We start from the raw sequence: 26,801 nt of genomic DNA, 5'->3' as shown, positions 1-26,801 counted from the left end.
GGATTATTTTGTTTTCTGATTTTTAACCTTACTCAAAAAACAAAAAAATGACTTTTTTCATATTTCATATTAAATATCTTTGTATTAATATGAAAAACCAGTACATTTTTCATTTTTTGTGTAAGATTAAAAATCAAAAAATGAATAAATCTGTCACCTTTTCATTTTTTGATTTTCGATTGCTAATTGAAAATAGAAAGAACGATTGACACACGGATTGAGGGACTTTAAGAGTCAAGAAACAGTTTGCAAAGTTAGGATGAGTCATCAAACGTCTAAAATTGTTTCACAGGAAGAAGAAAAAACATTGAATATTTGACAAATATCCTAATAACACGTGGGTCCAGGATTAAAGCTGGAATAATACAGTTTTGGGGTCATGGGGTCTTTAAATTTATTATGTAAACAAAACAAGGCGTCACTCAAAAACATGGCTTCAAAACATCATAGGCCTTTTTAAGCTTCTTAAATCAGCTGTATGTGGTCAACATAAAATAAGCTAATGTTTCCAGTGCCTGTTTTATGCTATTTGATTATTAATATATGTTTTTTCAGCTGCTCTCGTTATCTATTTACTTGTGCAGCAGCATCATTTCCATATTAAAACCAATGTAGCACATCTGCATTAGCGTAAAGTAAAAGACAGAAGTTTGATGTCGCTGTGTTTTCCCTCTTTGCAGACCCTCGCACGCTGCGCTACGAGGAGACCGTGATCATCGCCCTGGCATCGGTCTCGGTGATGGCCGTGGTGGCGGTCGCGGCCTTCTTCGGGTACCGCATGACGAACGGTGAGTTGCACAAGAGGACGTTTGAATGTTGTTTGGTCGAGAAATCCAGTCACTTATACAGAATGCAACCAGCCCTGACCTTTAGGTTCAATGCAGCGTGTGTATTCGTGTTTGGAATTTATTCTGAATTGTGAAGTTGTTCTTATGTCTGCAGGAGGTGGTAAACAAGGCCTTCACAACCTGAATATGATGGAGGCAGCCGGCTCTGAGAGCTCTCTGGACCTAGACAATCTCAAACTGCTGGAGGTCAGTATCCATTGTGCGCTCCTCTCCGTCTTTGTCGCAACTTGAAAAAGTTTCAGCATCGACGTGCTTAGAAACCATCTGCTGCGGAATGTTCAGAACCAAATTATTGAGTTTCACCACTCACCACTAAACAATTGCACTAATTAAAGCAGAAGTAAGTGATATATTTGTGTTAATATAAGTCTTAAATAGTTATATCTTCCGACAGCAATCACTTACATAGAGTGTTTGGACTATTTGCTCATGCGAAAATAGCATTAAAGCCTCCATAAAGTAAATCCCTCTCAGCTGCACCACGGCTCACTACATCATTTATTCCCGTAAATCCTGTGGTCTGATACTGTTCTTAGCGGATGACTGCTCGTATCATCATCGCTGCGTTGCGCTGTGCGTCTCTCCACAGTGGGAGTGTAGAGTGTCAGGGAGGAGAAACCAAAGGCAAAGAGGCAAAAAAAAGGTACACCCGAAATACATCGAGGTTTACGGTTACATTCGGCGTTTTCAATGTGACTTTTATCATCCGATCGTGGCGGGGACGCATTAAGTGACAGGTCCGGGTGCACCAAAATAGGATTTTGCTTACAGGATCCTGGGAAAGCTGATACGGCAGCGGAGGAGCTCATATTGTGATAGGAAGTCAGCAGCATCTGGGTGATATTGGGCCTCGGTGAGGGGATGAGAAGCCACAGTGATGAGAGTACAACTTGACTTGTCTTTGGGAAAAAAAAGAAAAGAAATGAGTCATTACAAATCTGACTTCTTCTTCTACACTGCAATTTTTCCCGCAGTTAGAAGGCACTGGAATTCCCTCAGCAATAAAGTGCTGTTCTGAGTAACCACAAACTAATTAATGATGAAATCCTCAAGCTAAATGATTTTTTTTGTTTTTGTTTTTCTCAATCTGGGTCTTTTTCTCACTAATTGCGTCTATTCTGACTCTTTAATCACCTCCATTGTAGATATTTGGGGAATGTAACCATAGCAACACCACTTATATCCTGGAAAACCTGGAGAATAGCTGACCATTTTGTTTTATACTGTTGCTGAATTAATATATAATATTATATATATATAGATATTCCTTTTACTTAACTTCCTGTTTCTACTTCAGGAGCAATAATTCATTTAGCATATTGGCTAAACCTCAATTAGCCATAACTTAAAGGGGACATATTAGGGAATATTAGGGAAATTTTTGAAGACTCTTTTATATATATTTAGGTGTTTGTTTTGCCTTCCGGCCTCCAAAATGTGAGAATTTACAAAAAAATCTGTAATTTTCAGGCTCTCTAGATTGAAATCCACGTGGTTTTACAAGCTGTTCCCTCAGTTGTCTTCCAGTGATTCAAACTAACTATTTATCCACTGTAGCAATTGGCTTTCCTCTTTAACATAGATATGTGGGTATTACAGTCAGAAACGGATGTGTTTGAATGTCTGGTTATCTTCGTCGCAGACTGTTTTGAGCGTTTCATCCATCCAGTTGATTTTTTTGGAGACGTGAAACTGTCTCCAACGCAGCCAACATAAATCCAAGCGGCGAGTGCTTTTTCAAAGCTCAAAGTCTTTTCTATTTTCTTCCCAGTTCTCCTCGCGGATCACTTCAAGTTCAGAGATATTTTTAGGCTTGTCTTGCACACGCAGCATGTTTAAGATCTAAACCGCAGATTTTCAAGGATGTTCAAGGAAGTGTGAAAGGTCTGTTCCAAAAGCTTTAGCTCAGTTTCCGTTGGATTTCAAGCCCACTTTGGATCGTTATCCCCATATTCAATTTGTTTTTGCTTTGAACATTTGTCTTTTTATCGTATTTCACCACTTTTCCCATTAAAAAAATCAACCAAATTGACTCTGTCACTTGAAGACGTCCGCCTACAATCGCCCACTGTCTCCACGGACTCAGGACAGTAAATCTCTGCAGCCATCAAAGTGAAATAACTCATGACTTTCCTCAAATAGTCCACTGGATAAATGAGCCATTGCACCTAGTTTTCTTGATTTTCCCTCGGAAGACAAACAAATCTTCTGCTGTTTGCTGTTATTTCTCTGGCGTAAACACACTAAAATGACCGTTTATACAGAGTTTATGAAATCTCGGGACGTCAATCCAAACTTCCGGAGAAAATACTCATGTCTTCTGCAACAGCCAACGTCTAAAAGCAAGAAGATGGAGGCAGATCTATGAAGAAATTCAAGGAAAGAGCTGCTGTTTGAAAATAAAAGAATTAGAAATGGTGTTTACATACTTACCTAGAGAACCTTTGAGGTTATCTTAAGGCTTGGACTACCTATTTTCATTGATGAATGTCAAAGTAATTCCTCCAGTTATCAAGTGCATCTGTTCTTTTAGCTGCTTTAGCACACAACAATAACATCAGTGACAGCATCAGAGCTAAACACTGAGTCGTCTTATCTGTCTCGAGCCATTTTCAAGTCCCTGCAAGTTGCTTATCAGACTGTATACATGGGAGGAATCAGTAGCAGGCAGGAATACACTGATAGGAATCAAACACTCTGTGGCATGCCTTTAAAAACCTGCAGCGCCAACGTGAACAACGAATCTCGCAAATGACGAAACGTGACGAAGTGGCAGCCGCGGTTTTTCTTTCTCTCTCTCTGACGCTGGTTCAGAGCAGAGCGCTGAGAGACTGATATCTTTTCAGGCAGGAGTTGAATTCAGAACGCCGGTGTCCTTGTGCCTTATCGAGTGCAGGCACACGCTCTTTCACATCAAATTCATTGCAGAGGACGAGGGAGGGAGGGAGGTGGGGGTTGGTTGGTTGGTTGGTTTGTGCTTTCAGACAAAACAGCCAGCGAGTTCTTTTGTACCCAGATGTAAATGTTTGAATTAACTCCTGAAGCAACCTCTTACTCCTGTAGATGACTTTGAAAGTGTTTGGCCCTTAATAGCATGCTGTGCTCTGGCCAATTCACTTCAGGCCTAATGGACTGATTTGGACCTGACTCAATTGTGCAATTTTACTGTTTAATTTACTATAATTTCCTACCTCTCTTCAGCCTCCTTTGACGTCTTTATTTGTACTTGTGCACCTCTTCATGTGTAAATACTGACAAGAAAAGTTCTTGTCAAGCCCAAACACAAAGATTATAACTGCTAATATTTGTCTCTCAGAAGTGTAGAAGTACAAAGAACATCTATTAATAGTCCTGGTCCTTCAACCTCCTTTTTCCAGCTGATCGGACGTGGCAGATACGGCACGGTGTACTGCGGCTCTCTGGACGAACGGCCCGTCGCCGTGAAGGTGTTCACCGCCGCCAACCGCCAGAACTTCTTGAACGAGTGCTCCATCTACCGGCTGCCGCTGCTGGAGCACGACAACATCGCTCACTTCGTGGCGGCCGACGAGCGGACGGGCCAGGAGGGTCGCACCGAGTACCTGCTCGTCATGGACTACTACCCCCATGTGAGTACTGTACTAAAGCTGCATGGGGTTTTAAAGGGATACTCCAACATTTTGGCAAATTGGCCCATTGCCATAATCGCTATAGTCATAGGAGTGGGTTTGTTAACTTTATTTGTCGGTGCAAGCTATTTTTAGAACGGCAGAGCAGAGCCGTGAGCTGCTCAGAGCTACGCTATGGAGGCTAAAGGAATTTCTTGCTTTCTCTCATCAACAGGGGTGCAAACTTGTCACCTTTCGGCGAAATTCGCCGTTTTGGATCCCAAATTGGTCATTTGTGTGATTCGTGTAAATCCGCAATAAAAAAAAAATTGAGAGGGGGGGGGGGGGGGGGGGGGCGGCGAGGCAAGCCGAGCCGAGCCAATGCACCTGTCTCTTTAAGGCGCATGCACCTTATCTGGATGCGCTCCTCTTCTGTCCAGCAATACACACCTGAAGCTTCACTTTTAATACAGACTAACTAACGCGACTTTTTGAGCATGGCGAGTGAAAGAGTCGGAGCTAGAAGATGCGCCAGCAGCGTTGTATAGGTGCTGTATGGGACCGCGTGTGTGTGATGATCGCGATCGCGGCCAATTAGCGATTAGCGCGTTTAGCATTTATTAGCTCCAGTGTCTCCCTCTTCTCTGGAGGAGGGTCTGGCGAGCGAGACTAGCTCCAGTGCGACCTGTTCAGCAGCAGCAGCAGGAGGAGGAGGAGGAGGAGGAGGAGGTTGACTGACTGCTGCAGGACACCTCTGCCTCTGTTTCACTTTATGTTGCTGGTAAATAATGTGGTTGTAAAAGTAGTAGGCTAAAGTTAAATTATTTTGTATGCACTAATTAAAGGGGCAGAGCTTTAAGAGACATTTTAGCTTTTATATTTTATAAGATATATTTTTTGTAAGAACCACAATTCATAAATATAGGTTATATATTTCAGTGAATATCTAATTGTTCTTAGCATTTGTTAGATAACTTTATTTGCCCAATAAATTAAAACATGCTGGAACTATCAATGTCTCCTCCCTTGAGGCCAGAATCTCACTTACTTTTAACCTCAGACTGTCACAATGATGTATCAGATGTCAGACTGCCTCATTCTTTCAGTTTTAACCTGAATATACAAGACATGATTGATTTTCCCAACGATCAAAGTATACAAAACCGAACCGAAAACCATGACCACAAAACCGTGAACCGAATCGTTTGCTTGAACATCTTTTAAATACATATTGCCGCTTAATATGTTTTATGTAACCTATGGCATTTTTAAGCTTCACGTGTGTTATTGGACAGAAGGAGCATAGCCTACGTAGCCTACAGAAAACACATTTACATCAATAAATAAATGTTTCACAATGAACCAATCAGTCTGTATTCAATTTTATTTAGTTTGAAGGCAAGGTTTGCAAGGTTCATCTGATGGACATCAAGGGACAGATTCTCCAAGTTTTGCACAGCTTTTGCTCATGCTAAACCTGCATAGGCTGAAGACCCTCTTCACATACTGTATTTCAAAACCAAACACAGAGAGACAGATTGTGCAGGTTTAACAGGAGCAAAAGCTGTGCAAACCTGAGTAAATCTGGACCCTAGTCTCATGCTAAAATTGACTGTAAATTCACCTTTAAAGTTGGTTTTTTTTAAAATTTCCCCGGGGGAGCATGCCCCCGGACCCCCCTAGGGGGTCAGTATCTTGTCACCTTTTTTACCCCTGATGAGTTTGCACCCCTGATCAAACTCATCAAATACAAAATCCCAAAACTCCAAAACGCTTTCGTGGACAAGTTGTGACCTAATAATGTGAGATAATAATGGAACATTACGAAACAGAGCCGTTTTCGAGGTAAATACAGGGTCTGCTTGCTGAAAAACTGTCCCTGAAAGCAACGCGCATCAGCGGTTTTGCATGAATTTACGTCTAAAACAGCTCCGTCTCGTAACGTTCTGTTATTATCTCATAGCGTGGTGATTGTGCAGCTCACAACTTGTCCACGACAGCGTTTTTGAGTTGTTGGATTGTGTATTTGATGAGTTTAATGAGGGGAACCAAGAAATTCCCATTAGCCTCCGTAGCGTAGCTCTGAGCAGCTCACGGCTCTGCTCCACCGTTCTAAAAATAGCTTGCACCGACAATTAAAGGTAACAAACCTACTGCTATGACTATAGCAATTATGGCAATGGGCCAATTTGCCAAAATGTTGAACTATCCCTTTAACCTTGAAGTGTGTGTGTGTGTGTGTGTGTGTGTGTACTCCTTGTAAATAAATAAGATTTATTTAAATGAGAAAAGGGAAAGGTTTAGAAGATAGAATTCAATAAAAGCAGGTTTGTGGCTTTGGGCGCAGTCAGAAGATCAACTTAAGGACATCAGGAAGTTTATTTGTCTTTGTGGTTCCACAGTGAAATTCAGTTTGGCAGCAGTTAAACAGATACAAATCAACACAAGACAAAAACTGAATAGAACAACAACAACAGTTTGAGTAAAATGATACGTCATCATTGATAGAGACCGACCACGATGTTCCTCTTTTGTTTTGGTCGTGTTCAGGACCAGCAGCTTTGGAGGATCTCAGGGCTTATTGTGATTGATAAGATCTAAAAAATAACAAAAAAACAGGAATGTATGAAGGTGCTCCAGCTTGGTGACTTCTAATCTGTATCTTTATTGACTATTTTGCAAGTCAAGCGAGTCGTCTAACGTGCTAGTAATAAAAGCATGAATTAGCTTTTAGCATAGTTTGTCCTTTGCTGAGGAGTCGGAGGTGGAGCTAATTGAACAATGGCTGGTCCTTACTGTTCCCTTTATGTTTGCTATGTTAGCATCGCTATAGAAAAGTAGCTTTTACTGTTTGTGACTTTAAAGCACTTTGTGATTTTATATCTTTGAAAGGTGCTGTATAAATAAAGTTTACATACTTAACGTACTACGGCAGCATTTGCAAACAAAATAATAATTCCTTTGCTAACAGGAAGTTAGCAAATGCTGCTTTGTTACAAAACAAAACCACCATGTGTTATGACCATACGTCTTATGTTGTCAACACATTGCACTTCCTGTGGCTAGTAAAACATGAAACAGCAGCAGTTAGAAGATGCTAGGTTAGCATTAGCATTAACATTAGGATTAGCATTAGCTTAATCCAGCTGCTATGACCGTAGGAAAGAAACATGCATTTTTGTGAATCCGTTGTGCTTGGGGAGGCAATCTATTCTGAACCTGAGTGAATGTTTTTTTTTTTTTTTTTTAAGAAACATAGCTGCACTAAGTGGATATTTATGACAAAACAACCACAAATAGCATGAAAAGGAGTCTTTTTCACAGTGTGCAGCTCTAAATCAACTAAAGCAGCGATACCTTTCAACAGCTGAGTTCACAAAGTCATGTAACCTTGTCAGTGTTTGTCTTTTGTGTTCTTTGTAAAACGCTGCGATGCACAGCAGCAGCGCTTCGCTAGAAAAGCAGCAATTTCATAAGTGTCACTCCCTTGAATGACACATCTCAGGCAGCCATTGTGCCTTGGCTACTGCCTGTGTTTACACGGTGCGACGGTGTGTTTGGGGATTTGTTGGATGATGCAAAGCCACGCAACGCTGCCGGTGTAATTCTGCTGCCAGCCATGACACATGAATTGTATATTGTCAGCACAGGCCCGGTGGGTAGCCAACAACGGCCTGGAGATATCTGACACACAGTGGTTTAAAAAGAGAAAAATCAGCAAATCCTCATGTCGATAAATTGATTAGCAGTCAAAATGAGTTTCTCCATCTTCAACCGATCAGTTTGTTGCCTTTTTTTTTATCCCAGTGCGAGTTTGCGGACCTGAACGCAGCACAGAGCCAGAGCCAAGTCATCGTGAATGAAAAGTAAAATCGTTTCGCCCGTCAGACAGATTAACACACATCTGCTGAAGTGATGGAAAACATCGCTGTCGCTCTTCAATATTAATGCGGATGTACCTCAGTGACTGAATATGTTTTTCTGTCCGAGCCTCCAGCCTCGTAATTGCGAGTCAGCTGACCCCCCCCTAACCCCGGCCCATGAAAGGTGCCTATTATGCATCACAGCCATTACTCTAATACACATTGCCATGGGAACGCAGTGCAAGCCAGGCCAGGAGACTGGGACACATAATGCATTCAAGTAAATGATAATATAATTTATTGAAAACGAACAGATCTAATGTAATTTTCTTTAGCAGCGGATGTGCAAATTGTCTTGTGATTGATTTTGAGAGCAAAGATGAAGTGTGTGCTCATGTGTGTATGTGTGTGTGTGTGTGTGTTCCGGTTTTTTGTTTGTGTGGCCAGTAATGGATTATTAAGGAAATAATTAAGGAAGGGAAATTAATAATAGTTAATGTGATTTCTGGTTAATTTTTTTTTTCACTCCTCACAAGATGTTATCACCATCCTCATCCTCATCCTCATCATTCACCTCAACTATCAGGCAGTGTTTTTTTTAACATTGTTCCCATTAACTTTCCTGTTTGTGCTGTGATCGACCTCCCCCCCCCCTCCATCATCTGTTTCTCCTCTCCTCTGTCAGGTGCTGAAAGTGACACTCTCTCTCTTTCTTTCTCCTCCTCCTCTTCAGGGCTCGTTGAACCGCTACCTGAGCATCCAGACCAACGACTGGGTCAGCAGCTGCCGATTGGCTCACTCGGTCACCCGCGGCCTGGCGTACCTGCACACGGAGCTCTTCAAAGGAGGTGAGAGGAACTAAAACACAAACTGCACAAAAGAATCGGCGGAAAAATGGGGAAAACGGGGAGGCTTCTGTTCTGTGTGGTCGGCTCAATTAGCTCAGATTATTTAGAGAGGCTTTAGACGGCCCGTGTTTGTATTACACGCTCTATCCTGTCTTACCGCCTCGCTGAGCTGTCTGCACACTGCAGCTCCACGTGGGTCTGTTTGGCTTGGAGCACCTTACGTCCCCGCATTTCAGCCTAACACACACACACACACACACACACACACACACACACACACACCCAAACGAGGGTATTTATAGCCCGGCCTGAAGCTAGAGCCTCCCAGAGAAAAAGAAAAAAACCAAGAGAGGGACAAAGTCGGGGGAAGGAAGGGGAAGGCGAGATAGGCATCGGGATGATGTGTGAATATTCCCGTGGCTGGGTTTAAATCAGTCGGACAACTCGGCGCAGCCCTCCGCTGTTCTGTGTTTTTCACTTCACTAAACCTCGGCCTCAGCAGTCGCCGGCGAACGCACCCCCCCTCCTTTCCTTTCATCAGCGCAGATACACATCAAACGGGCTCAGAAGTCAGGAAGAGGGAGCGTTCAGTCACTGGCAGCGGCGTGTAAAGTATAGGTTATTCTGTTTGTGCAAGCGGGAGATAAACACGAGCAGCACAGGCCTCCAGCTCCCTTCTCCTCTCTGCAAGTCTCTCTGCTAACAGCACAATCTCTTGGGCTTTGGTACAGTGGACACATCCTCCCCCACTCCTCCCCAGCACATCAGTCACATAACTATGGCGACTGACTGGCACAACTTCCAAGGGGGGCGGCGGCCTCACTGCTCCCCCTGCTGGACGGCTGGCGCACTGCAGCCAGAGAGGCCACTCACTGATATGGTCGTAATCCCATTGTAGTAGATTAGATTAGAGGGTTTAGAGTGTCTGCTGGCTGTGCAGCTCGCTTTTAGTGAACAGTGAGTAATGAGGGTGAATGGAAACTATAAAATGGGGATTTTCTAAATGTTATCGTTCATTAGCATATACCACAAAAGCAGCGTGTGTAATCTGTAACGAGGGAGAAGGAATTTTTTTGGGATGAACAGGCCGAAAGTCTGAATGAAAGATAAATCAGGCTGATTCTTTTGTCCTGTGTTTGTTTGTTTGTCCGTCACACCCAGATTTGTACAAGCCGGCCGTTTCCCACCGCGACCTGAACAGCCGCAATATCCTGGTCAAGGCCGACGGGACGTGTGTCATCATCGACTTCGGCCTGTCCATGAAGCTGACAGGAAACAGGCCGGCGCGTCACGGCGAGGAGGAGAACGCTGCTATAAGTGAGGCAAGTGTTGAGGAGGGCCGAGAAAGAAATGATATCCACATGTTATAAAAGCAAAGCATTAGAGGGATAAATCATGTTTATGAGCTCTCTTAAAGGACCTCTGTTGTGTAAAGATAGATTTTTATATGCTCTCTGATCATAAAGCAGGTCTAGGTTTTATATTAACACTGTGAAAGGATCAGAGCCTCGGTCCACAGAGAAGCACTCAGGCTCAACACACAGCCTTAAAACCAGCCGTCAGGGCTTCTGTGACTTTGTGATGTCACAACAGTCGCCATGCCCCAAACACAGGCCGCCAGGAGCCGTTAGTGTGTTGTTGTTGTTTTAGCTTGTATTTACAACACAATACCAACTACATGATAATATTAGAGACCAGTTTATTTTCTGAAATCATCATCATCATCATCTCATCTTCCATTAATTTAAAGGTAGGTACAGACATCAAATCAATAATTAAAAAGTAAAAAATACAATTAAAAACAATTGTATTTGAATTATTTATATATATATATATTTTAGAAATGTAAATTTAGATCATTTAAATATTTGTAATCTTAAATAAATAAGTAAAGTAATTTTTAAAAATCTAACAAATCTTTAATACCATAAGAACAAAAAAAAAGCTGTTACAGTTACATAAAAAAAACTTAATTAAAGTCTTTAATTATGTGAATAGAGTTCAGTAACTGGATATTTTATTTCAACACATGTATTGATATTAATGAGTTCAACCGAGCTACATTAACAGGCTACAATCTGTTCACTGTCAGTCAGCCAATCAGAAAAGGGGGGTTCAGAGCTCCTCCTCTCTTCTGATTGGCTCTGATCTGATTTAGATGTTTTTTGGTTCTTACAAATATATCTTCTTATGGATCAACACACATAATAATTATATTTAACATATTGTATTGATCAATATCTCATTTTTACTCTTTTTTCCCACCTTTCTCTGTCTCTTCTGCCGTCCCGTCGTCTCTCAGGTGGGGACAATCCGCTACATGGCCCCCGAGGTGCTCGAGGGCGCCGTGAACCTGAGGGACTGCGAGTCGGCGCTGAAGCAGGTGGACATGTACGCCCTGGGCCTGGTGTACTGGGAGACCTTCATGAGATGCACGGACCTCTTCCCCGGTGAGACACGAGACCGCGTGGGGAAGGAAGATTGCAATTAAATCCACATTTATCAGAAGAGAGCTGCAGCAGAGTCAGAGCTGCAGATAAATCAATACTTGTGCTGTGTGGCTGATATCTAAGACGCATCCTGCTCTGCTCTGCTCTTCCTCCAGGAGAGTCTGTGCCAGAGTACCAGATGGCCTTTCAGGCGGAGGCAGGGAACCACCCAACATTTGAGGACATGCAGGTCCTCGTATCCAGGGAGAAGCAGCGGCCCAAGTTCCCCGAAGCCTGGAAAGAGAACAGTTTGGTAAATGCTCCGTGTGATACTTAAACAGCCGTCTCATAAACATCTCCTACGTAGCTCTGTATGTAGATCCAGGAAAAGCAAAACAACTCCGATCATCCGAAGCCTTGGAAGTCGTGGGAAAACAACTCTTTCCCACGACGAGGCAGCAGGTTGAGAGAAAAAATAAATGAATCGCAGCAATTGACACAGTGAAATACTTCACAGTCAGTCGCTGTGAGAGGAACGCACTCAAACCCAAATTCCTCAGACCTGACGAACAGATATATTTTCACGTGGACGGAAAATATTTCAGTATTTACTGCACCAAACAGCACTTTCTTAATGTTATTGTGCAATATCTATTTATTCCTACAGGTTTTATTATAATACTGATTCTTAATAACTGGATGACTTACTTTTTTTTTTTTTTTTCTTGTGTGAGGTTGTCCTTTTTAGCTTGTTTTAGTCTGTTTTAGCCCTGGAATGGATGTGGCACCACAAATTTCATTGCACTTGTCTGTTGCAATGACAATAAAGGCTATTTGATTTGATTTGATTTGTAAATATTTCCATATGTTGACAGAGGTGTGTGTGTGTGTGTGTTTGTTTGCAGGCGGTGCGCTCTCTGAAGGAGACCATGGAGGACTGCTGGGACCAGGACGCCGAGGCCCGCCTCACGGCCCAGTGCGCCGAGGAGCGGCTGGCCGAGCTGCTGCTCATCTGGGACCGCTCCAAGTCCGTCAGTCCCACCCTGAACCCCATGTCCACCACACTGCACAACGAGAGGTGACCACACACTCCCACTGCTGCTGGTGTTCGTCTTTGTGCTCGAGATTCACCGTGCGCTCGTTTCCCATGTCTTCTTTTACACTCAACTTTTTTTTTAACTTAGTTTTTATTTCAGTTTCGTTCAAACTTATACATACAGAATCATATTCATCATATTATCTGCTGTTTTCTCACATTTTCAATACAATGTAGTTCTTATAGGGACATGACAGTTATGACACAATAAAGGAAACAAAGCCTGTACTAAGAGAAAGATAGAATAAAAATAAAACAAAATCAAATTAGATAGAGAAAAATAGAATAAAAAGTATCAGATTAATCATATAGATTGGATTCAAAATGGACAGGGGTTCCTCACAGTAACAGTATACCATGGCAGGGATCCACTTTTTCTTAGGGAGTGTGTTATTTGTTCCATTTGATATATTTACTTTATTTCCTCAGTCCACATATTGTATGTTTAACCACCTTACTGTAACACATTTAATGCTGCTTGGTTGCCAATTGTGTAGCCCACATTTTCTCTAGCGTTTATTTGAGTGTGAAGTGCCAAATTTAGCCAAATTTTCAGGTATCTGGAAAAACCTAATGATTACCTTCCAGAATCAGTTACCAAATGTACTTCAGTACATGTTTCTTCCCACATATCCTGTGACATGTTGGAATTAATTTCAATTTCCCATCTCTTTTTAATTTGTACAGTACTAAAAATGTCTGGTAGCAATAGTTTAATTTAATTTATTTCTTATCCCATTTCCTTGTTTGTACTTTCATCAATAATTCTTGATAATTCCAACTTTGACCCAGTCTTTGTCTTTTAATAATTAGACTTTTATTTATTTGCACATAAAAAATAAAACAAAACATTTACTTATCTCTCTTAGTAGTAAGAAAGATATGAAAAGGAAATGTGCAGGTGAGGTCTGAAACCCGAAAGGCTTCTAACATGACCTCACCTTGATCTAACAGATAATTGAAGCACAGTCAAGAAATAATAATCACATAGCTACCTTGTGCAAGGTATAGAAATAATACAATTAAAAAAAGAAAGGAAGGAAAAGATGAAAAAACAGGGAAGATGTTGGTAATAAAGGTGAGAAAAGAAAGCGAGACGAAAGAAGAAAACTAGTACAGATGCATTAAGTGCAAGTAAACACTAAAAAGGGAAAAAAAAAGAAAAACAAAGAAAAAAAACAAAAAAACATGGGGCGCTAGGAAAGCAGAATTAAAAGTCAAACCATGTTTTGATGTTCAGTTAATTTTAACAGTAGTTTCTTTTTAAATATTGGCTATGTTCATTCCATAACAGAATTCCTCTGTAGATAATAAAATCTCTGATCTGTAAATACCTGAAGAATTAAGTCCCTAACGCTCCACTTTTCATCCATCTCCATCAGGAATCGCATGACGCCAAAGTCTGGCCCGTACACAGACCATCCATCCAGCTACATCGAGGAGCACGAGGGCGTGGCCAAGAACGGGCCGGACGCCACGGGCTCGGTGGGCGGCCGCACGGTGACGGGGACCGGGGAGCGGAACAGGAACTCCATCAACCAGGAGCGGCAGCAGCAGGCCAACGCGCGGCTGCCCAGCCCCGAGGGCAGCAGCACCAGCACGGCGCTGAGGGGGGGCAGCCCCTCCGCCTCCACCACCACCACCACCATCATGTCCGAGTCCGAGGGGCCGGCGGGCGCCAGCGTCCCCGTCTGCCTGCACCTGACGCAGGAGGACCTGGAGACCACCAAGCTGGACCCCAAGGAGGTGGACAAGAACCTGAAGGAGAGCTCGGACGAGAACCTGATGGAGCACTCGCAGAAGCAGTTCTGCTCCCCGGACCCGCTGAGCCCCGGCAGCTCCAGCCTGCTCTACCCGCTCATCAAGTTGGCCAGCGAGGCCTCGGGAGCGTCGGACGCCGCCGCCGCCGCCGCCCACATGCCCGCCGCCATCTTCCCCCTGCCCAAGCAGCAGAACCTGCCCAAGAGGCCGTCCAGCCTGCCGCTGCGCACCAAGCCCGCCAAGAAGGAGTCGTCCTCGTCGTCCTCGTCCTCGCTCAGGTTCAAGTTCGGACGCTCGGGGAAGTCCAACCTGCGGCAGGTGGAGGGGTCGAAGTTGAACATTGGTGCAGCAGCGGCGGCAGCGACGGGGGCGAACCTGGCCGCTGCCGAGGCTCACCGCGGCGCCGGCACCAACAACATACCGGCTCTACGGGACGCCGCGCACGTCAACGGTAGGGCTCGATTTAAATTGCGATTCTACGATATTGCCGATTCTCTCGATTTTCAGTCTGTAGCATTTTTAACATTTATCTGCACACAAATGCTGTAGGAGCCTATAAATTAAAGGTACAATATGTAAGAATGTGGCCAAAAACGGTTACTGCAGTCAAATTCAAAACACAGCGATCTGGTTTTTTCTCCCAGAGGTAGCGGCAGCTCAGTGGAAGCAGACTGAGGCTGAAACGCCACTGACGCCTTATTCCTGAGTCTCTGTGACATATTAGGAGAATTTTACGGCCAGTTGCTTTAGATTTCTTACATACTGTACCTTTAACATACTCCATTATAAAGTGAACTTAACCCCTTTTCAAAACCTGTACTCTCTGTATGTAAAAAAGGCGAACAAATGCACATTGCACAATATAAATAAATAAAAAATCGTCAAAAAAGATATTGCGATATTTATGTGGGCGGGACTACCGTAGATAAGCGTTTGCTTCTTCCGCTTTCCCTTTCGGCCATGTGTATTGTATTATTTGAACTAAGATGAAGTGTGATGATGATGATTTAAACTGACATGCCCGAAATAAACAAATTGATTGATTGATTGATTGATTGATGTGAATTGATTTTTTCTCCCACCCCTAGTCAACGGCAGCGTCAACGGAGCCGCCAACGGCCACGCCGGCCTCGGGATGATGACGGCGGCGGTGGGCGGAGCCACGGGCTTCGGAGGAGGATCCATGGTAACGCAGAACGGGTCGGGAGCGCTGAGGTCGGACGACGGCCGCCTGAGCCTGGGCGTCATCACGGCCAGCCCCGACGAGCACGAGCCGCTGCTGAGCCGCGAGCGCGAGCAGCCCGACCCCAGCGTGGTGGCCGCCATGCGCTCGGCCCGGCCCAACGCCAACAACAACAACAGCAACACGGGCCACGGCCGGGGGGAGGGGGAGAGCGAGGGGGAGAGCGACGGAGCGGAGGAGGAGGGGGGGAACGGAGAGGGAGGCAGCAGCAGGGAAACGGCGGGGGGGCCACCGGCGCCGGGGGAGGGGTCCGGGTCGGGGTCGGGGTCCGGGTCCGGGGCGGCGCCAGAGGCCCCGGTCACCATGAGGGGGGAGGCGCTGCTCAGACAGCCCAGGACCCGCCGGCCTGAGAGACCCAACTCCCTGGACCTGTCCTTCACTACGCAGGACTTCGCCTCACTAGGTACAGTAACTCCACACTGATGCATCATGGGAAATGTAGGACTACTAGAAAAATGTAAAAAATCCGCACACCATGAAGAGCTCCCTTGAACAGAGATTTATTTGCAAAGTGACGTTTCGAGCACACCACTCTTTTTCAAACTGCTGTGTTACAATACAGACAGAGAACTGCTCTTTACAAATCATAGATTGTAGGTGACCCCGCCCAGGTAAACAATCACACCATTTGCAACAGGTGTGTGACTTATACACGTACAAAAAGATATATATATATATATATATATATATACATTTTTTCACAATAATAAACACCAAACATTATAAATATTTTGCAAAAATGTTATCAATGTAAACAAAAGTTTACAGTATTCTCCTGGGGGAAATTTCCATAATGGAGATAATGTTACATGAAAGAAAAACATACATTAATAGAATTGTAGAGTACAAAATAAGCAGGCAGAGTCGTAATATTACACAGTGAGGACACAGCAAACTCACTATAATAAAGAGGCGCCTCTGTCTACTCTTTCTAAGGGTCATAAGACCACCAATAGTCGAGCTTAATATCCAACCAATATGCACAAAATATACACAAAATATACGTATCACAAATACGATGTCCCACTAGGCGACCAACATCAGTGAAAATGTAGGACTACTACCTCATCTTTAATGGATGTTTTATACTGAGTGCCAGGTTGCTACTTATATTAAATGATGGTGAAAATTGATAATATGAAAAAGAGAAAGTAACCTTATCAATAAACAATAATACATAATGATCACAATAACATAATAATATAGCAGACAAGTGTAGGCAGACGTGTAAACAACGACAAGGAGAGAGAAACAGAATCTGGGTTTTCAGCCAAAGATATAATTAGATATAAATAATCCACCAAAACATGATTCATAAATACATGTGTCCTTTATATAAGCTTCAGAGGAAAACGACCTCTCAACCTGAGAGAATAGATGAGCCGATTATTCCAAAAAGGTTGAAAAGTGGGCGTGGCCAGAATGATAAATGCAATTAATATAATTAAAGTGTTTAATTTACACCTTTACAATCATTTATTTGTATTAATAGAATACAAACATGTCCAGAAGTCTTCATTGTTGACTGAATGTGGACCACAGAGAGTTAATAATAATAATAATAATATGATAATAGTAATAGATTTAATTTATAAAACACTTTTCATTCACAAAGAATCTCAAAGTGCTACAGTTGAAAACATGGAAAAAATGAAAAGAAAGAAAAGTAAAAAGAAGAAAAGGTCTTGCTCACTGTCCAAAAAATCCTCTTTTCAGGTGCGTAGGCCAACAAACATTTGAGAGCAACAGGAGGAAAAGGCTCGCACACTGATCGAAAATGGCAATGTCCACCAGAGATTAACAACCATGGTGATAAAATAAACTAAAGAAACTACTTATTTTTGTTTGTTTATTTTATTTTATCACCATGGTTGCACTTTTTTGTTGATGGACCATTAAATCTTTGTTGCATCTGTTAATCTCTGGTGGACATTGCCATTTTTGATCAGTGTGGGAGCCTTTTCCTCCTGTTGCTCTCAAATGTTTGTTGGCCTACGCACCTGAAAAGAGGATTTTTTGGACAGTGAGCAAGAGCGCAAACACCTTTTCTTCTTTTTACTTTTCTTTCTTTTCATTTTTTCCATGTTTTCAACTGTAGCACTTTGAGATTCTTTGTGAATGAAAAGTGTTTTATGAATTAAATCTATTACCTTTTCCTCCTGTTGCTCTCAAGAAAGAAAAGTAAGGAATACCCAGCAGCACTGTGTTGTAACGCGTGTCCTTCCTGTCTTCCAGGGGACAGCTTGGTGCAGCCGGACGGCGCCCCGGCGACGGGCGACAAGATCAAGAAGCGCGTGAAGACGCCGTACTCCCTGAAGAAGTGGCGGCCCACCACGTGGGTCATCTCCACGGACGCCCGGGGGCCCGAGGTCAACAACAACGGCTCGTCCCGCGGCCAGGGCCACGGCCCCAGCCGGCCCAAGTCCAGCTCGGCCATCTACCTGCGGGGGGGCGAGCCCAGCGACACGCAAGTGTGAAACCCCCCACTCCCCTCCCTCCCCCTGGGGGGCCGGGCGGCGGGGGGGACAGGACTGAGGACAGAAACAGCTGAGCTCTCTGCTCCCAATCAGCAAGAGGAAGCTACGGAGTGTGTGGTGAACAAACTGATGGTGTACAGTTATTAGGTCTGTCTCGCTCCTGTGTGTTTTCTGATGATGGCATTGCTTTAAATGGAATCCAGCTATGCAGCATTCTCATCCGCTTCTCCTCCATTACTTCTTTTTTTTGTTTTTTATATATAAAATCCTCCCTCTGTCAGTCGGTGTCACGTCTCACGAGCATAGCGATGTTTTCTGAATGGATTTCCTTTCTTTTTTCTTCTTCTTCTACGTGCACTTTGAACCCATTGAAAATCAGTGTTTAGAAACCCTTGTCTGTTGCGACCGCCGGCGAGGAGCGGTCTATAAACTTAAAGTTATTAAAGAGAAAGAGAAAAAACGAAGCGGCGATGAAAAACAATCAACACTTTGAGCGGTTTCTGTCTCCTGCTTTGCTGTATCAGGCAACCCGAGAGTCGGCTCTGTAAAATAATTAACCGTCTTAAAAGACAAAACAGACTTTACCTTTTTTTAAATTTTTATTTCCTTCATTTGTATGCAATACCTTTTTTTTTTTTTTTTTTGACTATCCATTTGTTCTTGTATCATAATTTTTTAATTGTGCAATAGGATATAGCTTTTAGATGCTTTCAATGTTTTCATCACCTCCATTACTTTTCTTGTTTTTAATGTTAATCTCTGTTGCACTTATGAATAGTCACAATCGTTTTTTTAAAAACAATCCAACGACAACACACTATCAGCCCCCCGACTAAAGAGGAGAACATGGACGACAATCCTCCTCTTTTTCCTCTTCTCTGGACTCTTAAAGGGGCACAAACACAAACACTAACACAACAAACCCCCTAGTGGACTTGTGGACGAGTGTGTCTTCATGGAACTTCTCCGCTTGCACAACTACACCAGGACCGGCCTCGGACTCGGACTCGGACTGCGGGCTCTTTTAATTAACACTACAATCGTCATGCTTTGAATCAAACCTTCGGAGGGATCTGTTACAGCGGCTGCACCACTATCACCTGACCTCACTGTGGACTGTTTCTGTGTGGGACTGAAACAGAAAAAAAAAACAGAAACACTAAAAAAAGAAAGAAAGAAACAAGCCCAGATCAGATTCTCCTCTTTGAACTGTCGGAAAATCAGAAACTAGTCTATAAAGAAAAAATCAGAAAGAAAGAAAAAAAAAAAAACCAAACCCCTCCGAAGCACGCTGGATATTATTTCTGCTTCTCGTCGTCTTCTCCTTTTTTTTTTGTGTTGAGTGACTGATCCGGTGAGTGTGTGTGCATATGTGTGTGTGTGTGTATGTGAATGTGCACGTGTTTTCTTCCCATCTGCGAGCATTGAAAAACTGTCGGGGCCTCGCGCTGTACAGGCGTGCTGAAATCTCATCGTACTCATTATTCTGTATTTTCAGCGCTGCTTCAGGGCATATGAAAAAGATCTCATTTATGTTTTTGTAATTTGTAATTTGTATGAGATATAAAAAAAAACAACTACTACAACATGTATGTGTATTGCATTGATATTTGCATCATTTTTATGGAGTTCTGTTTTTGCATTCAATGGACACGGCCTTTGATTCCATTGCTATGCGTATGCTCGGTACAGTTTCTGTAAACATTTTCAAGTCAATATGGAAGAAAAAAATCTCAATAAATGTATGAAATAATTGTCGGCTGCGTCTCTGAAGGACACGTCACAATAATGTTGCACTTTTCTATTGTTAATCCAAAACAGTTCCCATAAAAACTATATTTACTCTATATATGACATTAACAGTTCATTTAAATACTAAATTAACTATTTATTCTATTAACAGTTCCTTTAACAACTATATTTACACTATATATGACATTAACAGTTCATTTAAATACTAAATTAACTATTTATTCTATTAACAGTTATATATATGATATTAAATAGTTAATTTAGTATTTAAAGGAACAGTTAGGCTATCATATAGTTAATACATTCTGTAAAAGAACTGTTAAGATGATGAATATAGTTCATTTAGTATTTAAATGAAATGTTAATATCACATATATCGTAAATATAGTTTTTAAAGGAACTGTTAAGAGAATAAATAGTTAATTTAGCATTTAAATGAATTGTTAATATATTAACAGTTCCTTTAAAAACTATATTAACTATATGATATTAACAGTTTATTTAAAAACTACATTCATACATGAACAGTTCCTTTGAAAATTATATTTACAGTTCCCTTAAAAACTATATTAATTGTAGCCTATATATATATAAAGTGTATAAACAATATCATTTTGTGGCTTTTCATCAAGTTACGCCATAAAAATAACTCAAACTACATAAAGTTGCCAATTATAGTCCATAATATAGACATAATATCATTTTCACAGTGATGTAAGCTATAATTATTCCAGTAGGTGGCAATGTTGCATTTAAAGTGGTGCAAAACTGTGCAGTGTGTTGTTATATAACCTTCAGACAGTGTTTAGTGCAGCTCAGACACTTCCATGAGTGATTGTTGAATTTCAATTTCATAATTTAACACATGTTATGGAAAAATATGGAAAGCAAAAAAACAAACAAAAAAAACTAGTGTTTGGACACTACAGGGTTACAGTTAAAAGTCTCCGCCATATTTCAAACAATGGCTTCATCCTGTGTGATCCTGCAGCAGGCGGCTTCCTTCCACTTCCACTCTGATGGATGGAGTTGGTGCTGCTGTGTCCCGCGGGGCGTTATTTTATTATTATCACACCGAGCGAGGACGAGGGGCGTGACAGCCGCCGGTGGGACGGAGCTCAGCGCGGAGCTCAGCGCGGAGCACCGAGGAGAGGAGAAGAGAGGAGAGGAGAGAAGAGAGGAGAGGAGATGTCCGCTGCGTGACCGAGTGAAGTTCAACAAACAAGCACAAGCAATGGCTGCGTAAAACAGCGTCAGGGTGCATTTACGCACGTCTCCCCAAGCTCGGAGAGAGGGATTTCATCCGCCGCTTGAGGGACATAATAATTACCCTGCTGATCGCCGGTGCTTTCTGATGACAGGTGGGCTGTTGCTGCTGCTGCACCACCACCATGGCTTCTGCTGCTGCTGCTCCACCTGAGGCCAGGAAGTTCACCCGGGGGCTCAACAAACCGGGCACCGCCGCGGAGCTGAGGCAGAGCGTGTCCGAGGCGGTCAGGACGTCGGTTCTGATGGTAGGACTGAATGCACACACAACCATACAGATATTATATTATATTATATTATAGCCTATTATGGCATATTATAGCCTATTATAGCCTATTATAGTCTATTATAGTATATTCTATAGGCTACAGTTGTTTCATTCATTCCATTTCCTAGATATGTATCAAAATAGAAAGTCTTGCTCAAGGGCACTATACAGTTCAGCCATTCCCTCACATATAGCCAAGCCTACACATTTTCTCTGTTGTGTACAGTATTGTTCTAACTTTCTCAAAGGAGGTTGCCAGGTAACTGAAATATACACCAACAACACACACCAACTCTAAAGGGAAGAGACTAGAAAGACCTCTGTCACCTGACTCCACCACCAGGCTCGGTCCTTGTAACCAGATAGTATAGGGGGTTTGACAGAATCAGCTGATCGGTGACCAGAGCTAAGTTAGTCCTAGTGGATCTTCTCTGTAGCCTCATGTAGCTGTTTTCTGCTTCAGTCCGTCTTCTACCCTGCCACCGACCCCCCGTGCCTGTGTCTTGTTACATAATGCTGATCAATATGCCATTTTTCTGCGACTAATGGCTTTTGATGCCAATTACAGCGGCTGGCTGCCTCCCCCCCACGGTCCCTTATGTGCCTGCTGATCTTGTTATACAGGGACCAGTTATGCAGTTATGTCTTTTACACAAATATACTGTATAAGTTTGTTGAGTTGTTGAAGTATTTATCTGCTCTGCTGGCCTTAACCAGCTGATTTTTTTTATTAGTTTACTCATCTGGATGTAAGGTGAATCTGTGCAGCAGCTTTACCCAAGTGGTTTCTGCCTCAGATGGGCCTTTCTCCACACGTTGTCAACTAGATTCAGAAAGGTATAATAGGTAATAATAATGATAATGTATGTGCCGTCATCAGCTGATCAAAACAAAGCCCTACTTTTTTGCATTTCACTTTTCTCACCCAAGTTTAAAATGACAGTCAGTCACTGAATACCTTTCTTACTCTTGATAAGAGAGCTGTTGATCCCTCACCAGCTTTACACCCATGAAAATCTCCTGTCATGCGTGATGGAGCAAAGCTGGAAGAGTTGCTACCAGGACACCTGGAAGGAGTTTGTCCATGCTACACTTGCAGACTCCCTATATTTTTGTGGATGAAACAAAGGAGATTGTGTGAAGCAGACTGGAACTACACTGCAAAAACTCAAAATCTTACCAAGAATATTTGTCTTATTTCTAGTCAAAAATGTCATTTCTAGTCAAAACTAATCTCATTCTACTTAAAATAAGACTCATCACATAAAAAAGTAGCTTGTTTTTAGACACTTTTTACTTCTTTCAAGCAGATTTTCACTTGAAATAAGTAGAAAAGTCTGACAGTGGATCAAGTTTTTCTTTCTTATTACAAGCACAAAAAACCTGCTTTCACTGGCAGATTTTTCTACTTATTTCAAGTGAAAATTTGTTTGAAACAAGCGAAAATGATCTCAAAACAAGTTCATTTTTAGGTGATGAGTCTTATTTTAAGAGAAAAGAGATTAGTTTTGACTAGAAATGAGACAAATATTCTTGGAAAGATGTTGAGTCTTTGCAGTGTAGACAGTCAAATGTGAACACTTTTAGGCCCTTTTTTTCCCCAATAAACTACATTTCCCATCATGCAACAAACAGCAAACTGTGTTAGATGCTATCCTGTCTGGTAAACGCTCACATCTGTCTGACGCTTGGAGTTGCATGGAGTTTAGGTCTCCATGCTCAGGCTCCAATGAGTCATGACAACATCACTTTTCTTTTTTTCTCTCAGACTTGTCAAAGCTCATTATATAACTGTTTCTCAGTAGTGATGAGTGCACTGTGAACTTGGTGGCATGCTGTAACTGACTGAATGGAGATTTTTTTTAAGCAAACTGAAAATACATTAACTTTTTATTTGGGATTTTTAAAGTAGAATCTGAAAAACGTGCTTCTCCTATACCTTTATTTTTGACTGTGTAGCCTACCATGGTGCAGCTGTTTTCCCTCCTTGCCCCCCTGTTTGAGTTGTTTTGACTGAAATAATGCAAATGAATCCAGGAGGTAAAGATCATACATGCTCCTACATGGAGGACAATTCATTATTTAGTCTTAATCTTCATCTCTACACGTGGCAATTATGTCATAGTAGCCTATTAATTCTGCCTCAGCCCGCAGTGTGTTGAGTGGCATAATGGATATGGGATCAGATATCTGGGCCTTGTTTAATAATGGATGAGATGATGGTAAGTGTCCCGGCTATTTTTAAACGCGCCCTCTTTCTCCTCTCTAACTGGATGTCACACTAAGTACCCAGGGGGAACATCAATTATGAAAACCTGCATATGTGATAAATCAGCTGCGTTCAGGTGCGGCTCGGGGAGTCGGAGCGAGCGGCGTTCAGCTGCACCTCGGTAAACAACAGTAGTGCGGTAAAAACAGGCCCCCTGCTACTTTCATAATCGCTTCCAACTGCTGGAAATCGCTGCGTCCATTTTTTTTTTTTTTTTAATCTACCGTGTACTTCCTTTCTTCTTAAAGCATCCAAACACTCCCATCCTGTTTTTGTCTTTTTATATTTTGGTCCTTCACAAACCTACTTTTAAAATAGACATCCACTCCTTTTGGCATGCAACTTAAGCTCATAATATGCATAATAATAATAAGACCTTAATACCTCCTCCCATTTATAGTGGAACTCCACTTTAGAGTGAATTCCACTCGGGAGGATTTGGTCTGATTAGACCATAAAAAAAAACCTGGCAGAGATAATCTGCAGATTTGCACATGCTTTAGCACTGCTGACCTATATCTGCGTCATGATACGGGAGCTGGTGTTTGGTTTGTGGTGTGAGTTCAGACTGATACCTGAGGGTGACCATGTGGCTTTATTGAGCCTCAAACTGTATTTGTCCTTAAAGAATAACACGACACGGCATCGCTGAAATACAAAATTCCTACTTTATGACATGATTCTGACACGTTGCCAGTCTCCAATAAATCCACCAAACAGAGCTGTCTTCAGTCTGCACCGCCTGCAGGCTCGCAAATGAAGAAGTCTGTTCTTGTTTAAGCGGGGCATCGTTTTAAATTGCATAGTTGGTGGTGCTTGTTTTTTTTAATTCCAACAGTGTTGATTCAAGCAAAGTGTGTGTTGGAGATTTCAGCCTGTTGCAACACCTCGAGTGTTTTTAAGGCTCCTTTTTGTTGCTCAGTAGACAACGACAACATTATATCCAGGAGTAAGTTGTACGTTTATTCGATAGTTTTATAAACTTACAGGTTGCCTCTTGTATAATGTGAGATTTCCATCATTAATCAGCTCTCGGGTCTAAGAAGATTCGAAGTGCTCAGTACACAGAGGAATGCACACAGCCTGTATTGAGTAACTCAACCACTTGGGAGTTTATTGCAAATGTAAGAATGCACATGAAGTGTTTTTCAGTGGATGTAGAAGGCTTTGCATACTTAATGCTTATATATCTATGTTAAATATCCTCACTTTTAGTGTCTAAAAGAGTGAAACTACATTTCCCATCATCAGACTTCTTTTCTCCATGACGATTAAACTGGCTTTCATGTGGACTGCCAGTTGTCCTCATGTATTTGAAATTAGGCCCGTGTCTTTAATATAACCATGATGAACAAAACTGTTGCTCTTTATTGAGCAGTGCAGACAGCTCTGTCAGACAAAAATGTTCAGTGACCATAACATTTCCTCCCAATTGACCCAATTGACACAATTGCTCATCCAGCTCTGTTGCATGTGTAAAAATAGACATTAGACTTCCATGTGGAAAATGTTCATATGATATGAATTCGTGCTCTTTTTCATTTTGAATGCATCCATGTGAAAGTTAAGCAGAGTTAGTAGGTAGAAGAGGAACAAATTAACCACTGTCCTAGTTAGGAAATAATAAAAACAAAGGCAGCAGCAGTGAGCCAGTTTTTCACATCACTGGTTAGTTAGTTAGCTGTGAAGAGCTAAAAACCCCGAGCCTGAGCCTGGCCAGATATCTCTCTTTTAATCAGTGCACACAAGGATCCTGTTCCAGTCTGCCCGGGTACCTGCAGGCCTTTCATGAGCTGCTCGATACGCAAATCACATGTAACCTAGATTCTCCACCAACATTCACTATTGTTGGCCTGAATTTAGGCCCCCTGATGAAAGTATTGGCACATTTGCTCAGGATGAGTATAAGAATTTCACAAAAATCTAATTATCCAAAGATATATCCTATACTCTGTCTGACTGACATGCTTTGATCTGCATAACTTCTGGGGTTCAGATTTCAAAAACAGACTAATTATTCCAGAGTTTTCCTATTTTCCTGCTTGTTAGACCTCTTATGCCCAGTTGTTTCACCTAAAATCAGAGGAAAAACTAATTTTCCTACAGAGAAACCACATTATTTGGAGTGATATTAGTGCTAAGTATAATGTTATACACCCTGGCATTGTAAATGGAGGTTTAACTTGACCATAGTAGGCCTAACTGGTGCTAGAAATCTAGAAAATATTAGAATGAACATGGTAAATTAAAGCAGGGATATGTTTCTGTGTAACATGTTAGCATTGTTAAAGTCTTGTGAACTTAAAATGCTAACATATTACTGACTCAATACATTAGTAGCTATGTTAACATGGTAAATTAAAGCAGTGAACATGTTTCTGTGTAGGTTAGCATTGTTAGTGTAACATGTTAACATTGGAGACTTGTAAGCTTAGCATTCTGGTGTTAACGTTTAGTTCAAAGCAAATCAGATAAATGCTAATTCGCAAAGCTAGGATAAATTGGAGGGACTAAATGTGCCCCTCACTTCTTAACTTAAAAAATCCCCAAATTGAAAAAAACAAAACAAAAAGATAAAAAGAAAAAAAAGGAGAAAGAAAACACAATTGCTCTGACTCAGAAATCAAATAAAAAGTCAATTCTCATTACATTTCTGCTCATAAACAGTCTTTAAATCCTTGTTTTTCATTTTCTCATGGGAAATGTTGTTTCTGTCTGTAGTAAACTTAATTCAATCAATGTGTCAACGTAATCGACACAAATTCCTTCCGTCTGCATTCATGACTACACAGACCAAAATAAAAGTGAGAGTAGAGTAGAGGAAGCCTCGTGGCCTGTTTTACAAAACAAACCGTAGATCGTTTTTTCCACGGCCCTGACATCAAACCACTTAAGAGAAAACCTGGCGTCCGAGCTGTGTGTTTTACCACTGCTGCTCTGGATTACAACTCTGTCCAAAGCTTTCATGTGATTACGTGTTCCTAGCCTTTTGTACGGGCTTGCAGTTTGCTTGGCATGGTTTCTGTTTACTCCAGTTCATGCTGAAGCGGGGCGAGGGCTTCTAACATTCATAAGAGAAGATGAGGTAAGAACC

General features: G+C 42.0%; 1 protein-coding gene across 1 annotated transcript in view; it reads left to right on the top strand.

Moving 5' to 3' along the window:
* bmpr2b (bone morphogenetic protein receptor, type II b (serine/threonine kinase)) overlaps window positions 1-19,442 on the top strand; it is a 37,531-nt gene extending 18,089 nt beyond the window's left edge. Inside the window, exons 4-14 of the mRNA XM_083990786.1 lie at window positions 681-788; window positions 943-1,034; window positions 4,226-4,456; window positions 9,032-9,146; window positions 10,308-10,468; window positions 11,449-11,596; window positions 11,752-11,888; window positions 12,481-12,653; window positions 14,054-14,883; window positions 15,521-16,078; window positions 17,911-19,442. Of these exons, the coding sequence (XP_083846912.1) occupies window positions 681-788; window positions 943-1,034; window positions 4,226-4,456; window positions 9,032-9,146; window positions 10,308-10,468; window positions 11,449-11,596; window positions 11,752-11,888; window positions 12,481-12,653; window positions 14,054-14,883; window positions 15,521-16,078; window positions 17,911-18,152 (2,795 nt within the window). The 3' untranslated portion in view covers window positions 18,153-19,442. The remainder of the gene's footprint in view (window positions 1-680; window positions 789-942; window positions 1,035-4,225; window positions 4,457-9,031; window positions 9,147-10,307; window positions 10,469-11,448; window positions 11,597-11,751; window positions 11,889-12,480; window positions 12,654-14,053; window positions 14,884-15,520; window positions 16,079-17,910) is intronic.
* Window positions 19,443-26,801: the final 7,359 nt, after the last annotated feature.

The sequence above is a fragment of the Trachurus trachurus genome, assembly GCF_905171665.1.
Source record: "Trachurus trachurus genome assembly, chromosome: 2".
Classification (NCBI taxonomy): domain Eukaryota; kingdom Metazoa; phylum Chordata; class Actinopteri; order Carangiformes; family Carangidae; genus Trachurus; species Trachurus trachurus.
Note: the sequence above shows the minus strand (reverse complement) of the source record. Positions and strands in the feature narration are given on the sequence as shown.